This window comes from Saccopteryx bilineata, chromosome X, assembly GCF_036850765.1.
Source record: "Saccopteryx bilineata isolate mSacBil1 chromosome X, mSacBil1_pri_phased_curated, whole genome shotgun sequence".
In the NCBI taxonomy this organism is placed as follows: Eukaryota; Metazoa; Chordata; class Mammalia; order Chiroptera; family Emballonuridae; genus Saccopteryx; species Saccopteryx bilineata.
This window is the reverse complement of record NC_089502.1, coordinates 100883490-100905006: the sequence shown is the minus strand read 5'-3', so window position 1 is coordinate 100905006 and position 21517 is coordinate 100883490. Positions and strand designations below refer to the sequence as shown.

General features: G+C 35.3%; 1 protein-coding gene across 1 annotated transcript in view; it reads left to right on the top strand.

Moving 5' to 3' along the window:
- The window catches only part of DGKK (diacylglycerol kinase kappa), a 203834-nt gene that overhangs the window by 150678 nt on the left and 31639 nt on the right, over nt 1-21517 (top strand). Inside the window, exons 12-14 of the mRNA XM_066250504.1 lie at nt 613-752; nt 1645-1726; nt 3812-3903. Coding sequence (XP_066106601.1) covers nt 613-752; nt 1645-1726; nt 3812-3903 — 314 coding nt within the window. The remainder of the gene's footprint in view (nt 1-612; nt 753-1644; nt 1727-3811; nt 3904-21517) is intronic.

Here is a 21517-nt window from a genome sequence, read left to right as displayed (position 1 = left end):
ATAATTTTCTGGCTCTACCTATCTTTAGACAGAGAAATGAGGGACTTAGCATCTCATCAGAGAACAGAGCATTGAGTTAACGGTGCTTTATTCCCTAAGCCCTAAAGTGAATATTTGAAGGTGAGGATAGCAAGAAAAAACAAAACATCCTCAGGCAACATTCAGATCTTAATTTTCTACCCTTCCTGAGGCAATTGCGGAAATTTGCACAAATGTTCTTCTACTTCTTCCCCCCTTCCTTAAGCAGTCCTATTCTCTTCTGAATCCAGTAGCTTTGTCTCCTGAGACACTCCACCTCTTTGGCCCAGCCTAGATAGAAATATGTGGCTATATATCTCTTTTTTTATAAATATGGCTATACATATTAGCATAGTCTAGCTACTCTTTCCTTTACTGGGTAGGTTCTGTGTAGCGAAGAGTGAGACCCAACTCCTTTGGGAAAATTTCACTCAGTTTTGAACATCTTCTTATCACACTTCCTAAAATCATAAAATCCTTATTGCCACTAGTATTGAGACTACAATTTTTCTCTCAAAAATTGCCTTCTAGATTCTTTTATGGATGAATCCTTTTAGGACTGTCTGAAAAGGGTGTCTGGTTTTGTTCTTGCAGTGTCAGCTGGCAGTCATCCCACTTGGAACCGGCAATGATCTGGCCCGTATTCTAGGCTGGGGTGCATTCTGGAACAAAAATAAGTCACCTCTGAAGATCCTCAACAGAGTGGAGCAAGCTAGTGTGAGGATTCTAGACAGGTGAGTGGCTGAAAAATCAGATCACTGTGCCTTTTCCAGTTGCACACTAATTACTCCCAGTTATATCATCTCAATTAGGAAACTCTAACTTCCCTCACAGAGCCTTTCTAGCTTCAGTGTGGGGCAGTTTGGGATTAGAGGGCTTGACTATTAGGAATAAGGGTCTACCATATATTTTTCAAACATCACTGAAGCCTCTCATCAACTGAAAATATTCCAGAGCAGGCACCAAATGGGTAAATTTCAAGGGTTCTGTGAACCTCGATCAAATTCATGGCTTTTATTTTTTTTTTGCCTTAAGAAAGTTTCCATATTTTTATTCTATTCTAGAATAGTATAGAAACTATTCTATAGCTTTATCAGTTTCTCAAAGAAACAAAAAAAAATTAAAGTTCATAAACAATTGACCTAGTAGAGTGTTTCTGCTCTAGAAAAGAAAGAGTATTGCCATTCTATCCTCTGATAAGACAGATTTACATGCTGGAAATAGTATTTGATATATGACTACTCATAATGATATCCTAGGGTGCTTTCTCAATATACCAAGTTAGACCCTACCACAAAGATTCTTATTCAGTAAGTCTTGGGGTAGGGGCTTGGTATGTGTATTTTACAAAAGCACTTCAGATGATCTTGACAGCTACCTCTGGTTGAGAAGCACTGCTCTCTGAGAACCTTATGATGGAATTCTTTCCATCACACTGTTTTAGAGAAACCATGAGACAGAGACCCCTCTTGACATCAGGTGACCTGAGACAGCTTGGGCATCTCTTACAGTCCATCTGTCCCCAACATATAAACATTTTAAAATTTTTTACACATGTGAAGCATTGATGTCAGCCTGGGCTGAAAAAGAGTCTTAAATATCTGTCTTCTTTGAAATTAATTCCAGATGGAGTGTGATGATCCGTGAGACTCCCAAACACACCCAGTTGCTAAGAGGACAAGTTGAAATGGATATACCCAGATTTGAGGTAATTACTGCCCGGCTACAATTCAGGCCAACATCTTTATTACATAGTAAAATAATAGGCAAAATCCAGAGAGAAGCCATTGTATTGTCCATCAGTTTGATGACAAGATCATTGAAAGTTAGGGACATATTGCTAGACCAGGTAATGGCACAATGGATAGAGCATTGACCTATGATGTTGAAGACCCAGGTTTGAAACCCTGAGGTTGCTGACCTGAGAGCGAGCTCAACAGTTTGAGTGCGGGGTCACTGGCTTGATCATGGGATCCTAGACATGACCACATGGTTGCTGGTTTGAGCCCAAGATCATTGGCTTGAGCAAGGAGTCACTGGCTCAGCTGGAGCTCCCTGGTCAAAGCATGTATGAGAAAGTAATGAACAGCTAAGTGCTGCAACTACAAGTTGATGCTTCTCTTCATCTTTTTCTCTTCCTCTCTGTCTCTGTCTCTCACTCGCTAAAAGAATTGGAAAAATGTCATTTAGCAGCTATTTATCAAAAACTGTAGGTACTGGGGATATAGTTTATTCAGCCATTTACTTATTTATTCACTCAAAATATTCATGGAAATTATTTATAAATTAACTATTATATGTAAGATATTATTATAGCGGCTGTTTTTATATGTTAGTTTTTAAAGAATAATGATATGGTCCATGTTGTCATGGAGTGCCTAGTATAATCACAGTGGTAGAAAAATAGTTTTTATAAAGTAAAATGAGTCTTAATATGTAAAGACATAACAGGGTGGGAACACTCACAGGTATTCCTAATCCAATCTGGGGAAAATCAGGGAAAACTTCTTAAAATAAGCACCAGTTATGAAGAGATTTAAGAATCAGAGGGTGTTGGCCAGGTTAGTAGTAAAGAGGAGGCTTGTTTTAGATTGATGAAACAGCGTGCTGTTCCAAATGCAAGTCAGAGCATGGAATATTTACAGAATTGAAATAAATTTATAATGTTAGGCATAGGGGCCAGGGAGAAAATATACAGAGGGGACAACTAAAGATGAGGCTGGAGAAATAATCAAGAACAGGTCAGGAAGAACCTGGTAAACCATGGTAGGAAGTTTGAACTTTTATAGTAAGAGCAATGAGAATTATAGAAGGTTGTTTAAAATTTTATTATAAAAAATTTTCAAACATAGGAAATTTTAATGGTAGATTCTATCATTAATATTTTACTATACTTGATCACAAATCTATTCATCTATCTATTGCACTAACTAATAGAAAGGTTTTAAATAGGAAAACTCCATGGTATGTGGAGAAACAATTGAGGGAATAAAGACTAGAGGAAAGAAGAAAAGACTGGAGATGCTGTAATTGTCTAAGCAAAACATGATGATGATATGGACTGGTAGAGTAGTAACATGGATAAGGAGCAGTGCACATATTTAAGAGATATTGAAGAGATAGAATCATCAGGACTTGGTAGACACAAGTTGTAGTTAAAAGTACAGACTCAAGAGCCAGACTCTACCTGGAATTGAATCTTGATTGTGCCACTTATCAGCTACCCCTTTTCCTGTGCCTTAGTTTTCTATTCTGTGAAATGGGGATAATAGCAATTTTTATCTCATAGGGTTGTTATAAGGACTACATAATATATATAGATATATATATCTATATCTATATATATATATATAGCTTAGAACAGAGCTTGGAACATAGTAAGTACTATATAAGTAAATGCTATTATTATTACTAATATTATAAATATTATATAATTGGTGACACTCTGGCATTGGGAAAATGTGGGTTCAAATCTTAGATCTATTATTTACTATCTATGTAATATGAGATTGTTTGTTTATTTGAAACATAGAACAAACTTTACCACCTTAATATGAGTTTTGAATGTTAAATTCAAATGAGAAGAAACATTACAGATCTCTCATTTTTAGAATGACCATAGATCTAAGATTATCTATGAGTAACTTTAAGAGAATTCCTTGATTATGATTATTTCTAGAGAGACAATTAATTTGATGGTAGAATCAGTAAACAATAATGAGGGAATGAGGATGGGCAGCACACTATGTCACAGTGCTAAGGTTCCAGAGCTGAATACTCCTTTTCCCCCTAGGCTGCTGCCATCCAACACTTAGAATCTGCAACCACTGAGTTGAACAAAATCCTGAAGGCCAAATACCCCACAGAGATGATCATTGCAATCAGGTTAGTTTTCTTTTGTTCTCAACATTTGGGCTTTTTGTTTATTTAGGGGGAGTATCCATCATGGGCTATCTTTAGTCAGAGGTAAGATTCATTTTGATAGTTTGGGGTGTGGAGGCCAAAGAAAGTACAATAAGCCCTCACTTAACATTGCCAATAGGTTTTTGGAATTGTGACAAAACAATGTATAATGAAATCAATTTTACCATAGACTAATTGATATAAGCAAGAGTTAAATATCTGTGGCATCTCATCAATTTTATAACAAAATGACATTGAACAAACTGATGTTATCTGAGAGCCTGTTGTATATGTTTATCTTTTCAAATCAAATTTCTCCCAACTCAAATCTCCTGAATTGAAAGGTTATAGAAAAAAAGATGAGATTGGAATGGGAGCTCCTACTACTCTAAAAAGACAAAAATGTCAGACCAGAGATTTGTGAAAGTGGATGGAATTCTGATCAAGATGACAATGTAGACAGACACTGTGCTGGCCTCTTCTCATGACCACATCAAAATTACAAGTAAATTATAAAGCAACCAGCATTGGAAACCACCCAAAGTCTAGAATTCTTATCACTAAGGATATGAAGAGGAAGACTGGTAAAAGGAATGGAAACCCAGAGTGGGCAGTTCTCACACCCATGGTGTGACAGTGTTCAACAGGAGGGATATTTAGGCTGCATTTTTCCCTCCTGAGAATTGAGGAGTCCCGGCCCCACACTGGGCTCCCAAGCCTAAGGAAACAGTATCAGGAAGACAAGTCCCTATAACATCTAACTCTGAACACCAGCAGAGACTGTGATTGAGTGATACAGAGGGTTCCTGGAGTCCCAGGCACTGCAGGACTTAAAATTACTGCACAAAGACTCACACACTCACAAACTTACTCACTCTGAGCTTCAGCACTAGGGCAGCAACTCAAAAAGCACTGAAGACATCCAGGAGGGAGCTAAATTGACTAATTCCAGGGCAAGGAATGAAGATGCAAGAGTCAGGGCAGCTCTGCCTGGAATAAAAGTGCTGATAGAGGTCACTGTTACTTTGTTGAGAACTTCTATTCACTGAGCTGGTAAATGTAGGTGGATGACAAATATGAGCTCTCCATTAACTTGGTTAAAACAACTCACCTCACCCTGATGATTTGCTGAGACTTTGTCCCACCCAATTTACATTCTCAGACTAAACATCTTCCAGGAGCTTTTACATACAAGTGCTCTTCCACAGTTGATGTTGTGGATTTTCTTAAAATTTCTCAAAGGTCCACAAACACAAAACTAGCAGTGGTTGGCCTTGGCATGCCCCAAATCTCTTTCTAAGCATCCCAAAGCCCATCATTAGCATCAAATAAACTTGGTTCACAGTCTAACCATTTTTAGAAGTCTTCAATCCAAGGACAGATGTCAATGAACCACAGATCTTTTATTAACTCCTATCAGTTGATCCTGAGTTGGATACAGGTAGTGGCTAAATTGGTCTGTGCCAGAGTCCCTCCTAGGAGGCACCAGAACCAACAAACACAGTGCTGCTTCAAACCACACCAGAGTACCATGCAAACAACTTCACATAAGACACACCTAAAAGGCAGATTCAGCAGGCATGATAACATTGGTGAAGGGAATCCTATTCTTTAATAGCATCTCCTAAACAAAAACTTGCTTGTTGTAATCATGGTGATTCCTCACAGATAGCCAATCAGGTAGTCTATCACAACCACTGACATCCAACAGCAATCAAGGTTCAACTACAACAGGAGGGCACACACTACTAACATATGGGAGATCCCTGGAACAGAATTTCTGTGACCAGGAAGACTGTGCTTCATAGGACACCTATTACATAAGGCCACACTGACAAGACCAAGAGATATAGCTGATTTACCTATATAGAAACAAAGGAAATCAACCAAAATTAAAATAATGAAGAAACATGTTCAAATGGAAAGAACAAGACAAAACTTCAGAAAAAAAACTAAATGAAATGGACACAAGCAATCTACCAGATACAGAAGTAAAAATACTGATTATAAAGATGCTTGATGAACTTAAAGGAAGAATAAATGAACTGAATAAGACCTTACAGAAAACACTTAAAAAGAGATAAAAAATAAAGAGAAAGAATCAGAAATGAAGAATACAAGAACTGAACTATAGAATATATTAGAGGAAGTTAAAAGTAGATTAGATGAAGCAGAGAATCAAATCAGAAATCTGGTAGACAAAGTACCAAAATACATAATTAAAAATAAAATGAATTTTAAAAATAAAAATTTGAAAGGATCTCTGGGACAATATCAAACATACCAACATTTGCATAATAGGAGTACCAGAAGAAGAGACAGAGCTAGGAATTGAGAACTTAGTTGAAGAAATAATGACAAAAAACTTCCCCTACCTGGTAAAAGAAATAGACATACATGTTCAAGAAGCACAGAGAGTTGCAAATAAGATGAACCCCTAGAAGCCCACACCAAGATACATCATAATTAAAATGCCAAAAGTTAAAAAGGGAAGCTTAAAAGCAACAGGAGAAAAGCAGATAGTTATATATGAGGGAGCTCCCATAAGATTGTCAACTAATTTCTCAACAAAAAATGAGGAGGTCTGAAAGAATTGGCACAAAATATTCAAAGTGATGAAAAGCAAGGATCAACAACCAACATTACTCTACTCAGAAAAATTATCATTTAGAACTAAAGAAGAGAGAAAGGATTTCCCAGAGTAGATAAAACAAAAGTTCATCACCACTCAACCAGTACACAAGAAATGTTAAAAGGAATTCCTTAAAAATAAAAGAAAAGATAAGAAATATGAAAAAAATGGAAAGAATAAAAATTCAAACTGACAAAGGCACACTCATAATAAAATGAGTGGGTCAACAAAAATATAAAGTTAGTACAAAAGTTAAAAGGCAAAATAAGAAAAACCAACTATAATTACAACAATATGTTAAGAGATAAAGAAACACACACCAAAGAAGTAAAAAATAATTACAAAAACAAACATAAAGTAGGTGAGTAAAAATTGTAGTGATTTTTTAGTGTGTTCAAAGTTAAGAGATCATCAAATTAAAATAGAGTACTATAAATGTAGCTTGGTATATAGAGCATATGGTAACTAAAAATAAAAAATTTACAAGAAATATACAAGAAAAAATAATAAAACCAAACACAATACTATAGAAAGTCCTTAAAATACAAGAGAAAAAAGGAAAAAAATAAGAAAGAAGAGATAACTACAAAATAACCAGAAAACAATAAAATGTCAATTATTAAATATCTATCAATGAGCACTTCACATTTAAAGGGGTAAATGGGATGACATCAGAGTGATGGTGGTGTGAGAGATACTCTTGATCCCTTGCCTTGAAATTTCAACAAAATGAACAATTATAATATAGCAAAGGAACCCCAGCTGGGATCACAGGAGTGCCTGATAGATCTGCCCACTGAATGGACTAAAAATGGGGTGGGATGAAAAGGGGGGCATAAGATAAAATTCGTTCATGTTCAGCTCTAGGGAAGAGACAAACATGGAATGACTAGGTTTATTTTTCTCTGCTTGGCTATGGGAAGGAAGGAAGATCAGGCCGTTTGAGTTTACCTGAGAGGTACATAGAGGGAAACCCAGAGTGACTGGATCTTCTGCCAGGAGGAATGGTAAGATAGAAGGGCAGAGGGGGGATAAAAAAAGCAGCCAGAGAATGAGATCATGGCCAGTGTTTCTGTAGTCTGCCTGCAGCCTACATTAGGCAGAGACAGAGAAAACTAAAGTGTAGCCCCCAGCTTCCCAGATTCCTCCTACCTCACCTAACAGTATGGAAAGTGGCAAAGACAAATGCCACAGCTAGCTTTCCAGAGTCCTTCTCTCCCCTGAGGAACAGAAGTGCTCCACTTATGGTCCCCAGGTCTCTTGAGATGTAGGAAGAATTCCCCAAAGTCCTGAGATCGCCATTGCTAGAGCCAGAAGCCATAAAGCTAAAGCAGTAAAGTTGAAGCCAAAAGTCCTCACAACACTTCCCAACCACCAACACAACAGTGGCCCTGCCTACAATATTGTGACAGCAACATCTCAGCAAAAGACAGCTCAAGAAACTCACAGAGCTAAAACTCACAATATAGTGACACCTACTGGAAGAAATCTCTCAAAACCAAAATTTATTTTTATTTTCTTTTTCATGTTTTTCTCTCTCCTTTTTTTCCTTCTTAACTTTTTGCTTTTTCTTTTTTAAATATTTATAATTTTATTTTTATTTTTAGTGGGTGTCCTGTTTTTTGTTTGTTTCTTTTTTTATGTTTTTTATTCTCATCATAATTTTAAAAATATTTTAAATTATTGTATTTTTATTTTAATTTTTTGTTTTTTTAGTTTACTTTTGGTAGGGCTCTTAACAATAAAACTCTCAAATGCCATCAAGAAAGAAGAAATGGAATACCATGGTTACACAAGACAGAGATGTAGTTCAGAAAAAAAAATTAAAAATCTCCAGAAAAAAATCACAATTATATTAAAACCTTGGACTTAAATAATAGAGAATTGAAAATTTTAAGTTCTAAAAGTACTCAAAGAGATGCAAAATGACAACAGTCAACTTAATGAGCTCAGAAAACAAATTAATAGACAAAATAAATACCTCACTGATGAGAGTAAAACTTTAAAAACAGAGATGAAGAACTTAATACATGAAATAAAGAATGGGGTAGCAAGTTTAGCTAATAGAACAAGCCAAGCAGAGGAAAGAATCAGTAACATCAAAGACAGGCAACTAGAGATGCTACAAAAAGAAGAAAAGAGAGACCAGAAATTTTAAAAAACTGAGAGAGCTCTACAAGAATCGTCTGACTGCACCAGAAAGAGCAATATAAGAATCATGGATATATCAGAGAAAAAAAAGAGAGGGAGAAGGGAATGGAGAACCTATACAAACAAATAATTGATCAAAATTCCCAAGCATATAGGAAGAGTTAAAGACTGGAATCCAAGAAGCAAACAGAACATCAAGTTGCCACAACTCAAACAGACCTACTCCAAGGTACAATGTAATAAAATTGTCAAAAATCAATGACAAAGAAAGAATCTTCAAGGCAGCTAGGGAAAAAAATAACATAACATATAAAGGAAAAGCCCTTTAGGTTATTATTAGACTTCTCAGCAGAAATGTTACAAATCAGAAAAGAGTGGACCCAAACATTCAAAGGACTGAAAGAAAGGAATTACCAGCCAAAAATACTATGTATATCAAAGCAATCCTTCAAATATTAAAGTGAAATAAATATTTTATAAACATAGAGAAGCTGAGGGAATCTATCACCAGAAAAATCTCACTGCAATAAATACTCAAGAGGGTTATTTGAGCAGACACAAAGAACAAAACAAATCAAAACTACAAGTAAAAGCTCCAATAGCAACATTTTTCTCTAAATAACCTAATAGTAACCACTAGTGAAAAAGCCAGGTTAAAGAAAAAGAAGAACAAGGAAAAGAAGTATGGAATGCCATCAAACAAAAACAACTGACAGAAACACAAAAGAGAAGAACCAAACAAGACAAAGATCTACCAGAAAACAAAACATAAAAGGGCTATAGAAAATCCTCAAGTGTCAATAATTACCCTAAATGGACTGAACTCACCAATAAAAAGGCACAGAATAGCAGAGTGAATGAAAGAGCAAAATCTCAGTGTATGCTACATTCAAGAGACACATCTAAGCTGCAAGGACAAAAGTAGACTCAAAGTAAAAAGTTGGAAAACAATTCTCCAAGAAAATACTATCCACAGAAAGCCAGGTGTAGCCATCCTTAGATCTGACAATGCTGACTTCAAGACAACAAAGGAAATCAGAGACAAAGATGAACATTTTATAATAATAAAGAAGACATTGTATCAAGAACACATAACACTTCTTACTATATGTGCTCCGAACCATGAAGTACACAAATATAGAAGACATCTACTAACTGATTTAAAAATAGCAGACAAAAACCCAACTATACTTGGAGACTGAACCACACCATTGATAGTTTTAGATAGATCATCCAAACAGAAAATCAATAAAGAAATATCAGCCTTAAACGACACTCTGGACCAAATGGACATAATAGACATTTATAGGACATTTCATCCCAAAACATCAGATTATAAAATCCTTTCCAGTGAGCATGGAACATTCTCAAGGATAGACCATATGTTCAACCACAAAACTAACATCAACAAATTCAAGAAGATTGAAATTATATCAAGAATATTTTATGACAATAAATCTTTGAAATTGAAATTCAAGTGAAAAGAGAAAATAAAGAAACCCACAAAAATGTGACAATTATACAACATACTTCTAAAAAATGACTGAATCAATGAAGAAATAATATCAGAAATCAAATGATATATACAGACAGATGAAAATGACAACACGATATATCAAAATATCTGGGATGCAGCAAAAGCAGTAATAAGAGAAAAGTTTATAGCATTACAAGCTAATATCAAGAAACAAGAGAGATCCTAAGTAAACAACCTAACATCACTTCTTAAGAAAATAGACAAAGAAGAAAAAAAGCAACCCAAAGTCAGAAGAAAAGAAATAGTAAAAATTAGAGCAAAATTAAATGAAATAGGGAACAAAAAACTATAAAAAATTAATACAACAAAGAGCTGGTTCTTTCAAAAGATCAATAAAATCGACAAACCACTGGCTAGACTCACTAAGGAAAAAGGAGGAAGGACTCATATAAAAAATTAGAAATGAAAGAGTAGAAATGATCACAGACATCAATGATATACAAAAGATTATAGTAGAATATTGTGAAAGATAATATGCAACCAAATTCAACAACCAAGAAGAAATGGATAAATTCCTAGAACTATACAATCTTTCTAGACTGGGTCACAAAGAAGTGGAGCAACGAAGTAGACATATAAGCAGGGAGGAAATAGAAACAGCTATCAAAAACCTCCCAAAAAACAAAGTTCAGGACCAGATGGCTATATTTGTGAATTTTATCAAACATTCAAAGAAGATTTGGTACCTATTCTTCTCAAAGTCTTCCAAAAAATAGAAGAAAAAGGAATACACCCCAACACATTTTATGAGGCCATCATAACCCTTATACCAAAACCTTGTAACAACACACACACACACACACAGAGACACAAACTACAGACCAATATCTCTATTAAATACAGATGCAAAAATCTTATAAAAAATACTAGCAAATCAAATACAAAAATATATTTTAAAAATAATACATCAAGATCAAGTAGAATATATTCCACAAACACAAAGATAATTCAACATATGGAAATTGATCAACATAATACACATCAACAAAACAAAAAACAAATATCATATGATCATATCAATAGATGCAGAAAAGGCATTTGATAAAATACAACATCACTTTATGTTTAAAATACTCAATAATATTGGAATAAAAGTACCTCAACATAATAAAGGCCATATAAGATAAACCATCAGCTAATATCATACTAAATAGTTCTGAAAGTTTTTGCCAGAGTGATCAGGAAAGAGAAAGAAATAAAAAGCATCCATACTGGGAAAGAAAAATTAAAGGTATCACTTTTTGCAGATGACATGAACCTATATATAGAAAACCCCAAAGACTCTACCAAAAAAACAATATTAAATATTAAAAACAATAAATCAATACAGCAAAGTCACCAGATACAAAATCAATACACAAAAATCTATTGGTTTTTCTATAAGCCAATGATGAAATGTTTGTAAATTAACTTAAAAATATTTTTACAATTGAAACAAAAATATATATAATACCTAAGAATAGACTTAACAAAGGATGTGAAGGACCTATATACTGAAAACTACAAAATATTATTGAAATAAATTGAAAAAGACACAATGAAATGAAAAAAAAATATTCCCTGTTTATGGATTGGAAGAATCAACATAGTTAAAATGGACATATTGCCCGAAGCAATATACAAATTTAATGCAATCCCCATCAGAATCCCAATTTCATTTTTTAAAGAAATAGAACACAAAATTGCTAAGTTTGTATGGAGCCATAAAAAAAAAAAAACCTGAATAGCCAAAGCAATCCTGAGGGAAAAAAATGAAACTAAAGGTATCATACTGCCTAACTTCAAATTATACTATAAAGCGATGATAATCGAAACAGCATGCTACTGGCAGAAAAACAGACATACAGACCAATGGAATAGAATCGAGAGCCCAGAAATAAACCTACATATGTATGTACAAATCATCTTTGAAAAAAGAGGTCAAAAATATACATTGGAGAATAAAAATCTTCCTCAATAAATGGTACTTGGAATAAAGAAAAGCCACATGCAAAAGAATAAAACTTGGCTACAGTTTGTCCCCCTGCACAAAAATTAATTCAAAATGGACCATAAACCTAAATATAAGATCAGAAACAATAACTTACATAGAAGAAGACATAGGTACTAAACTTATCGACTTTGGCCATAGAAAATATTTGATGAATTTCACACCCAAAACAAGAGAAGTAAAAGCAACAATAAATTAATGAGTTTATATCCAAAAAAAAAAAAAAAGATTCTGCATAGCAATACACAAATCTAACAACAACACAAATAAGCAGCCAACTAATTGGGAGATATTTGCAAACAACTGCTATGATAAAGGTTCAAAATATATCATATTAAGAACTCACAAAGCTCAGCAACAAACAAGGAAATAATCCAATTAAAAAATGGAGGAAAAAAAAAAAAGAAAAATGGAGAGAGGACCTGAACAAACATTTTTCCCAAGAGGACATAAAAATGGGCAAAAGATAAATGAAAAGATGCTCATCTTCATCAGCTATTTGACTATTTCAAATCAAACCTACAATGAGATACCACCTGAGAACTGTTAAATTGGCTATTAACAACAAGACAGGTAATAACAAGTGTTACAGAGAATGTGGAGGGAAAGGAACTCTCATTCACTGCTGGTGGAAACACAAGTTAGTACAACCATTATGGAAGAAAGTATAGTGTTTCCTCAAAAATTAAGAATACCACATAACCCAGCAATACCATATAATAGAATACCAGCAATACCATATAATAGAATTACCATATAACCCAGCAATTTCCTCTACTGGGTATCTATCCCTAAAACTAAAAAACATTGGTACATAAAGACACATGAACAATGCAGCATTATTCACAGTGGCCAAGATAATGGAAACAACAAAAGTGTTCTTAAATAGAGGACTGGATAAAGAAGAAGTGTATATATACAATGGAATATTACTCAGCCATAAGAAATGATAACCAAGTGGCATTTACAGCAACATAAATGGACCCTGAGAACATTATACTGAGTAAAATAAGTAAATCAGAGAAAGCTTTTGATTTTGCAAATATGTTGGATATAAAACTGAGACTCAGGGATATAAATAAAAGTGAAGTGATTACCAGGGGATGGGGTTATGGGGGAGGGAGACATGAAGTGGGAAGGGTATAAAAAGGGACAAATACTAGGGGACAGAAAATGATTTGACTTTGGGTAACAGGTATATAACATAATCAACTGTTCAAATGCTATAGAAATGTTTACCTGAAACCTATATACTATTATTGATTAATATCACCCTATTAAAGTTAATTTTGTAAATAAAAATTTTAAAAAGGAAAATTAAATGGAATAAATGTTGCAACAAAAAGAAATAAGGTAGATGACATCAGAGTAATTGCATTTTAAGAGATACCTTTGATCTCTCTCCTTGAAATTTCAACAAATTGTATTTTTAATTTTTTGAGGAAACACCATATTTCTTCCATAATGGCTGTACCAGTTTACATTCCCACCAACAGTGGATGAGGGTTCGTTTTTCTCCACAGCCTCTCCAACACTTATTACCTCTCTTGTTGATAATAGCCAATCTAACAAGTGTGAGGTGGTATCTCATTGTAGTTTTGACTTGCATTTCTCTAATAGCTAGTAAAGATAACGATATGTTTTATATATCTGTTGACAATTTGTTGGTCTTCTTGAGAGAAGTGTCTGTTCAAGTTTTCCGCCCATTTTTTCTTATTAGAGGGTTTGTTTGTTGCTGAGCTTTGTGAGTTTTTTATATATTTTGAATATTAACACCTTATCGGAGCTTTTTTTTGCAAATATTATGTCTTATTTTGCTGGCTGCCTTTCTGTTTTGTTATCAGTTTCTTTTGTTATGCAGAAGTTTTCTAATTTGATATCAGATAGGGCAGAGTGGGGTAAAGAGGAACAAGTATGCAGTGATGGAAAATGACCTGACTTTGGATGATGGGCATACAGCACAATCAACAGTGCAAATGCTATAGAAATGTTTACCTGAAACCTATGTACTCTTATTAATCAATGTCATCCACTTACATTTAATTTTCTAAATTAAGAAAATAAAAATTAATAAAATTAAAATAGTGTGACTGAATAGCTAGGAAAGAAAGAAGACTCATACATATGCTGCCTACAGAAAACCCATTTCAAGTCAAAAGACACGCATAGACTAAATGCAAAGAGTGGAAAAAGATATGTCATGCAAAAGGATACAGTAAAAGCTGTAGTAGCAATACTTATATTGAACAAAATAGACTTTTTCTAAAAGGGTTGCAATAAGAGACAATGGCATTTTCAATTCAACAAAAGGACATAACTCTCATAAACATTTACACACCCAATATAAAGGATCCTGAATATATAAAGCAAATTTGACAAACATAAAGGGATACAGTCATAGTAAGGGATGTTAACATCCCCTTGACTTCAATGTATATGTCATCCATGTGGAAAATCAACAGGAAAAGAATGGCCATAAATTACATATCAGACCATATGGACTTAAAGGATAATTTTTAGACACTATATCCAAAAGGATAGACTTCATCCAGGATAAACTACATTTTGGAACACAAAACAACTTTCAATAAATTTAAAAAGACTGAAATCATGTCAAGCAACTTCTCCAGTCACAATAGTATAAAACTAGAAATCAATTATAAGAAGAAAACTGAAAATATACAAACATGTGGAGGCTAAGTAACATTCTACCAAACAATAAATGGGTAGGTTAACAAGGTGATCAAGGAAAAAATTAAAAGATGTCATGAGTCAAATGAAAATAAAAATACTGTGATGAACATGAGGGTGCATGTGTCTTTGTGTACCAATGTCTTTTTTAATTTGGGAGGGAAATACCCAGTAGAGAGATTGCTAGGTCACATACTAGTTCTATTCTTAATTTTTTGAGGAACCAGCATACTTTCTTTATAATGGCTGTACCAGTTTACATTCCCATCAGCAGTGAATGAGAATTCCTTTTTCTCCACAGCCTCTCCAACATTTATTACTTCTCTTGTTGATAGTAGCCAATATAGCAGGTATAAGGCTCATTGTAATTCTAATTTGCATTTCTCGTATAGTTAGCAAAGATGAGCATCTTTTCATAGATCTGTTGGTCATTTGTATGTCTTCTTGGGAGAAGTGACATTGCAGCAGTATTCACAATGACCAAGACATGGAAACAACCAAAGTGTCCCTTGATAGAGGATTGGATAAAAAAGATGTGGTACATATACACAATGGAATACTACTCAGCCATAGGAAATGATGACCTATTGCAATTTATAACAGCATGAATGAACTTTGAGAACATTATACTGAGTGAAATAAGTAAACCAGAAAAAACATTAAGAACTATATGATTTCACACATAAGTGAGATATAAAAAATCAGAATCATACACATAGATAAAAGTGAAATGCTTACTTAGCAGGGTGACAGGTGGAATGGGTGAGGGGAGGAAAGTAAAGTGACAAATACATGGTAACAGAAAATTATTTGACTTTGGGTGATGAGCACACAACACGATCAACAGTTCAAATGCTATAAAAATATTTACCTGAAACCTATAGACTCCTATTGATCAGTGTCACCCCATTAAATATAACTTTCTAAATAAAATAAAATAAATTAAAAAAGAAATAAAACTACTACCACTCAAAATCAATACACACAGCCCAGACAATTCTAAAAAGGAAATTATTACCAATTCTGGCCTATCTCAAGAACCAAGTAAAATTTCAAATTAACAATTAACATGAGTGACATCACGGAAATGGCGCCGTGAGCAGCGCGTCTGACAGATCTCCCCAAAATCACAACAAATTTATCAACTAGAAACAGAAAAATTTATCCTCGGAGCATTCCAGAGTTCCACACAAACTGAAAGCGAAAGGACTGTTATCACTTGAATCTGAGAAACGAGGGTGTAGAGGAAGCTACGGCAGGGACGTTCATTCAAGCCACGGAGGGAGTGCACCTGTCGTGAGTCAGCCCACACTCAGGAGCGGCGAGCAGCCACCGACGCGCGCCTGGTCTGGTTGCAGAGCGAGCACTGCTAACGTTCCCAGCAGCCCGTGCACTGAGAGTGAGAGTCCCCAGCCACCGGTGCCGAGAGCACCCCATTTGCGCACATGCCCTGGGCATTCCATGCGCCCAGAGCGCCCTACTGGCCCACACACCCAGGGTGCCCCATTATCCTGCGCCTGGTGCGCCCCAGCTGCCAGCAGCGGGGCGAGCGGGAGAGGCGCCAGGGTGGTTTTCCCTACTTGGGAGATTCTCTCTGTGGGCGGGGCACCTCACCCAGCCATTCAAGCTAACAATCAAGTGTTGGGGGAGGGGCGCTCAGGCAGCCTGAAATACCTTCGGGAGCACAGCTGCGGACCCAATCACTGAAATTAGCTTAACCCATGAAATCTGTGTACCCACGGGTTCTAATTGATAAGATCTCTCTCAGTTAAGCGATCCAAGACAAGAGGCATATTTTTTAGTGCCTCTCGCTAAAGGGGCGGGGGCAACTTCTGATTGATAGAGCCTCCATATTCAGGGATAAATGCTAACAAGAGGGACTTGGCAGATAATAAAATCTATACTACACTAGTCGCAAGCAGAGACTAGTGCCTCTTCTTCCCAGCCAAAACAGGCTACAAAGTGTGGAAAGCCTGGATTGAGTGGTCCAACTGAATGCTAGGCGCTAAACAGTCACCTTGACAACAATTAACTCCCACCCCCGCCTGATTACACTGGAGGCTCTGATTGCCAGAGCCTTTCCCAAAGCCTTGCACTGAGTGGGGATAGAATGGGGATTTCCCAGCCCTTTGAGCCTCTTACTCCCCAGGCAGAAGCAGTTGCAGCCTTATAGCTGGATCACCATGCTGCTAATTCAGGAAGGGGGGACTAGGAGAGAGACTCCAGGAAAGCAAACTCTCTCATCGTTGGACCCTGCAAACGCCAACAAGCCTTGACTACCAGCAAGACTAAAGCCAATTATATGACATTGCCATAAAATCCCATCAACTGCAAATCCCTACCTAAGTGTGACACAGGGGCAGAGCCTGGGGTACAGAGTCACCGACCAGGAAGAGGGAGAGAAAAGAAAAAGGAAGAAGTTAACCTCTCAAAATCAAGAAAAATCCACAGACTTTACAACTTGTTCCACTAATTTTTTGTTGTTGTTGTTTGTTTCTTCTATCTTATTGCCTTTATTATTATTATTTCTATTTCCTCCACCTCGGTCCTTCTATTCTCTGCCCATCTTATGCTTCCCTTTTCTTGAACTACACTACCCATGAGTGTTACATTTTATTTCTTTTCTTCATCCTCACCCTCCTTTAAGGTTATACTCCAAAACACTTAACTCTCACTCTCTCCTCTTTTGTTTTTTTTTTGTTTTGCTTTATTTTGTTTTTTTCTCTTCCTTTTTTTTTCTTCCTTCGTTTTTCCCTTTTTCTTATTTTTTCCTTTCTATTCGTTTTTTCTTTTCTCGTTTTACTTTCCTCCCATTTAATCCTCAATCATGAACAAATTAGTTAATTTGAAACTCAAGGTGTTTTTTTGGCTTTATTTTTCTTTTTCGCTTTTGTTTTTGTTTTTTTGTTTGTTTGTTTTTGTGACATTTTGGGTACTTTTTACGTTGCTTTTTAACTCACTAGCATTCCTCCCAACCCAAGGTCTCCATTGTATTTAGTCTTCGCTTCACTTAATACAACAGATTTTTACTTATTATTTTTATTTTTTTTCTTCTTTATTATTCTTTTTTTGCCTCCCTTTTTCTGGTTACCTCTTATCCCTCTCATTATATCTCTTAGTCGACCATCACTTACAAGCAAATCATCTTATGCTTATCTAAGATTTTCTTCCTTTTTTTTTTTTTTTTTTGCATTTAGTAGGTCCCTACTCCCTTTTTTTGCCCCTTGAACTCTTCACCCCAAATCAGGCCCTCCATTATAGGCAGTTTTTGTTCCATTTAGCATAATGTAATTCAGAGGTCATCACGATATTTCCCTGAGGAGGGGAGAGGAGGGAAAGAGAAGAAAGAAAAAAGGGGGAAATAATAAATTATTACTGTTTTTTTTGTGGGGTGTTTTACCTTTTTTTTTTTTTTTACTTTTTACTCTTTATTAATTCTAATTAGTGCTATCAACAAGACCACCCTCAGATGCCAATAAGAAAGAGGAAATCGAATATTATGGATACAAAAGAAAGAGAGGTAACACAAATAGATGTGGAAAAATCTATGGAGAAAAGACTTAACATATTGGAAGCCTTGGAGCGAAATGACAGAGAATTTAAAATAGAAATCTTAAAAATACTCAGAGATATACAAGAAAACACAGAAAGGCAATTTAGGGAGATCAGAAAACAACTCAATGAACACAAAGAATATATTACCAAGGAAATTGAAACTATAAAAACAAATCAAACAGAAATGAAAAACTCAATTCACGAGCTGAAAAACGAGGTAACAAGCTTAGCTAACAGCACAGCCCAGATTGAAGATAGGATTAGTGAAATAGAAGACAAACAACTTGAGGCACAACAGAGAGAAGAAGAAAGAGACTTAAAAATAATAAAAAACGAGAAAGCCCTACAGGAATTGTCTGACTCCATCAGAAAGAATAACATAAGAATAATAGGTATATCACAGGGAGAAGAGAAAGAAAATGGAATGGAGAATATACTCAAACAAATAATAGACGAGAACTTCCCAAGCCTGTGGAAAGAACTAAAGCCTCACATTCAAGAAGCAAACAGAACACTGAGTTTTCTTAACCCCAACAAACCCACTCCAAGGCACATCATAATAAAGATGACACAAACCAATGACAAAGAAAAAATTCTCAAGGCAGCCAGGGAAAAGAAGAGTACAACATATAAAGGAAGGCCTATTAGATTATCATCAGATTTCTCAGCAGAAACTCTACAAGCTAGAAGAGAGTGGACCCCAATATTTAAAGCCCTGAAAGAGAGGAACTTTCAGCCAAGAATACTATACCCATCCTTCAAGTACGAAGGAGATATAAAAACATTCACAAATACAGAAAAGATGAGAGAATTTATCAACAGAAAGCCCCCACTCCAGGAAATACTAAAGGGGGTTTTCCAACCAGATTCAAAGAACAAAAGAAAACAACACCACAAGTAACAGCTCCACCAAGAATACAAAAAAACCAAACTTAAACTGTGACAACAAAGGAAAAAAAGGAGGGAGAGGATGGAGATTAACAGTAGCAAAGGACGATGAAGTGCAGAAATACTCATAAGATAGGGTACTACAATGAATATGGTAGGTACCCTTTTCATTACTTAATGGTAACCACCCTTGAAAAAACCACCACAAAAACACTTGACTTAAAAAAGGTAGCAACAGAGGAAAGAAGTATGGAACACAAACAAACAAAAACAAATGATAGAAAAACAAAAGAGAAGAATCAAACTAGATACAAAACTAACAGAAAGCAATTTATAAAATGGCAGTAGGGAACCCACAAGTGTCAATAATTACACTAAATGTAAATGGATTAAACTTACCAATAAAAAGACACAGAGTAGCAGAATGGATTAAAAAAAATCCAACTATATGCTGCCTACAAGAAACACATCTAAGCAACAAGGATAAAAACAAATTCAAAGGGAAAGGCTGGAAAACAATACTCCAAGCAAACAACACCCAAAAAAAAGCAGGTGTAGCAATACTCATATCTAATAATGCTGACTACAAGACAGAAAAAGTACTCAGAGACAAAAATGGTCATTTCATAATGATTAAGGGGAAGTTGAATCAAGAAGACATAACAATCCTTAATATATACGCACCAAACCAAGGAGCACCAAAATATATAAGACAGCTACTTATTGACCTTAAAACAAAAACTAACAAAAATACAATCATACTTGGAGACCTCAATACACCGCTGACGGCTCTCGATCAGTCATCCAAACAGAGAATCAATAAAGGTATAGTGGCCTTAAACGAAATACTAGAACACCTGGATATGATAGACATCTACAGGGCACTTCATCCCAAAGCGACAGAGTATACATTTTTCTCTAGTGTACACGGAACATTCTCAAGAATTGACCATATGTTGGGCCACAAAGACAATATCAGCAAATTTAGAAAAATTGAAATTGTACCAAGCATATTTTCTGATCATAAAGCCTTGAAACTAGAATTCAACTGCAAAAAAGAGGGGGGAAAACCCACAAAAATGTGGAAACTAAACAACATACTTCTAAAAAATGAATGGGTCAAAGGAGAAATAAGCGCAGAGATCAAAAGATATATACAGACAAATGAAAATGAAAATATGACATATCAGAATCTCTGGGATGCAGCAAAAGCAGTAATAAGAGGAAAGTTCATATCACTTCAGGCCTATATGAACAAACAAGAGAGAGCCGAAGTAAACCACTTAACTTCACACCTTAAGGAACTTGATAAAGAAAAACAAAGACAACCCAAAACCAGCCGAAGAAATAAGATAATAAAAATCAGAGCAGAAATAAATGAAATACAGAACAGAAAAACTATAGAAAAAATCAATAAAACAAGGAGCTGGTTCTTTGAAAAGATCAACAAAATTGACAAACCCTTGGCAAGACTCACCAAGGAAAAAAGGCACAGGACTCAAATAAATAAAATCCAAAATGAAAGAGGAGAGATCACCACAGACATCATAGATATACAAAGAATTATTGTAGAATACTATGAGAAATTATATGCCACCAAATACAACAATCTAGAAGAAATGGATAAATTCCTAGAACAATACAACCTACCTAGACTGAGTCATGAAGAAGTAGAAAGCCCAAACAGACCAATCAGCAGGGAGGAAATAGAAAAAACTATTAAAAACCTCCCCAAAAATAAAAGTCCAGGCCCAGATGGTTATACTAGTGAATTCTATCAAACATTCAAAGAAGACTTGGTTCCTATTCTACTTAAAGTCTTCCAAAAAATTGAAGAAGAAGCAATACTTCCAAACACATTTTATGAGGCCAACATAACCCTCATACCAAAACCAGGCAAGGATGGCACAAAGAAAGAATACTACAGACCAATATCTCTAATGAATACAGATGCTAAAATACTAAACAAAATACTGGCAAACCGAATACAACAACATATTAAAAAAATAATACATCATGATCAAGTGGGATTCATCCCAGAATCTCAAGGATGGTTCAACATACGCAAAACGGTTAACGTAACACACCATATCAACAAAACAAAGAACAAAAACCACATGATCTTATCAATAGATGCAGAAAAGGCTTTTGA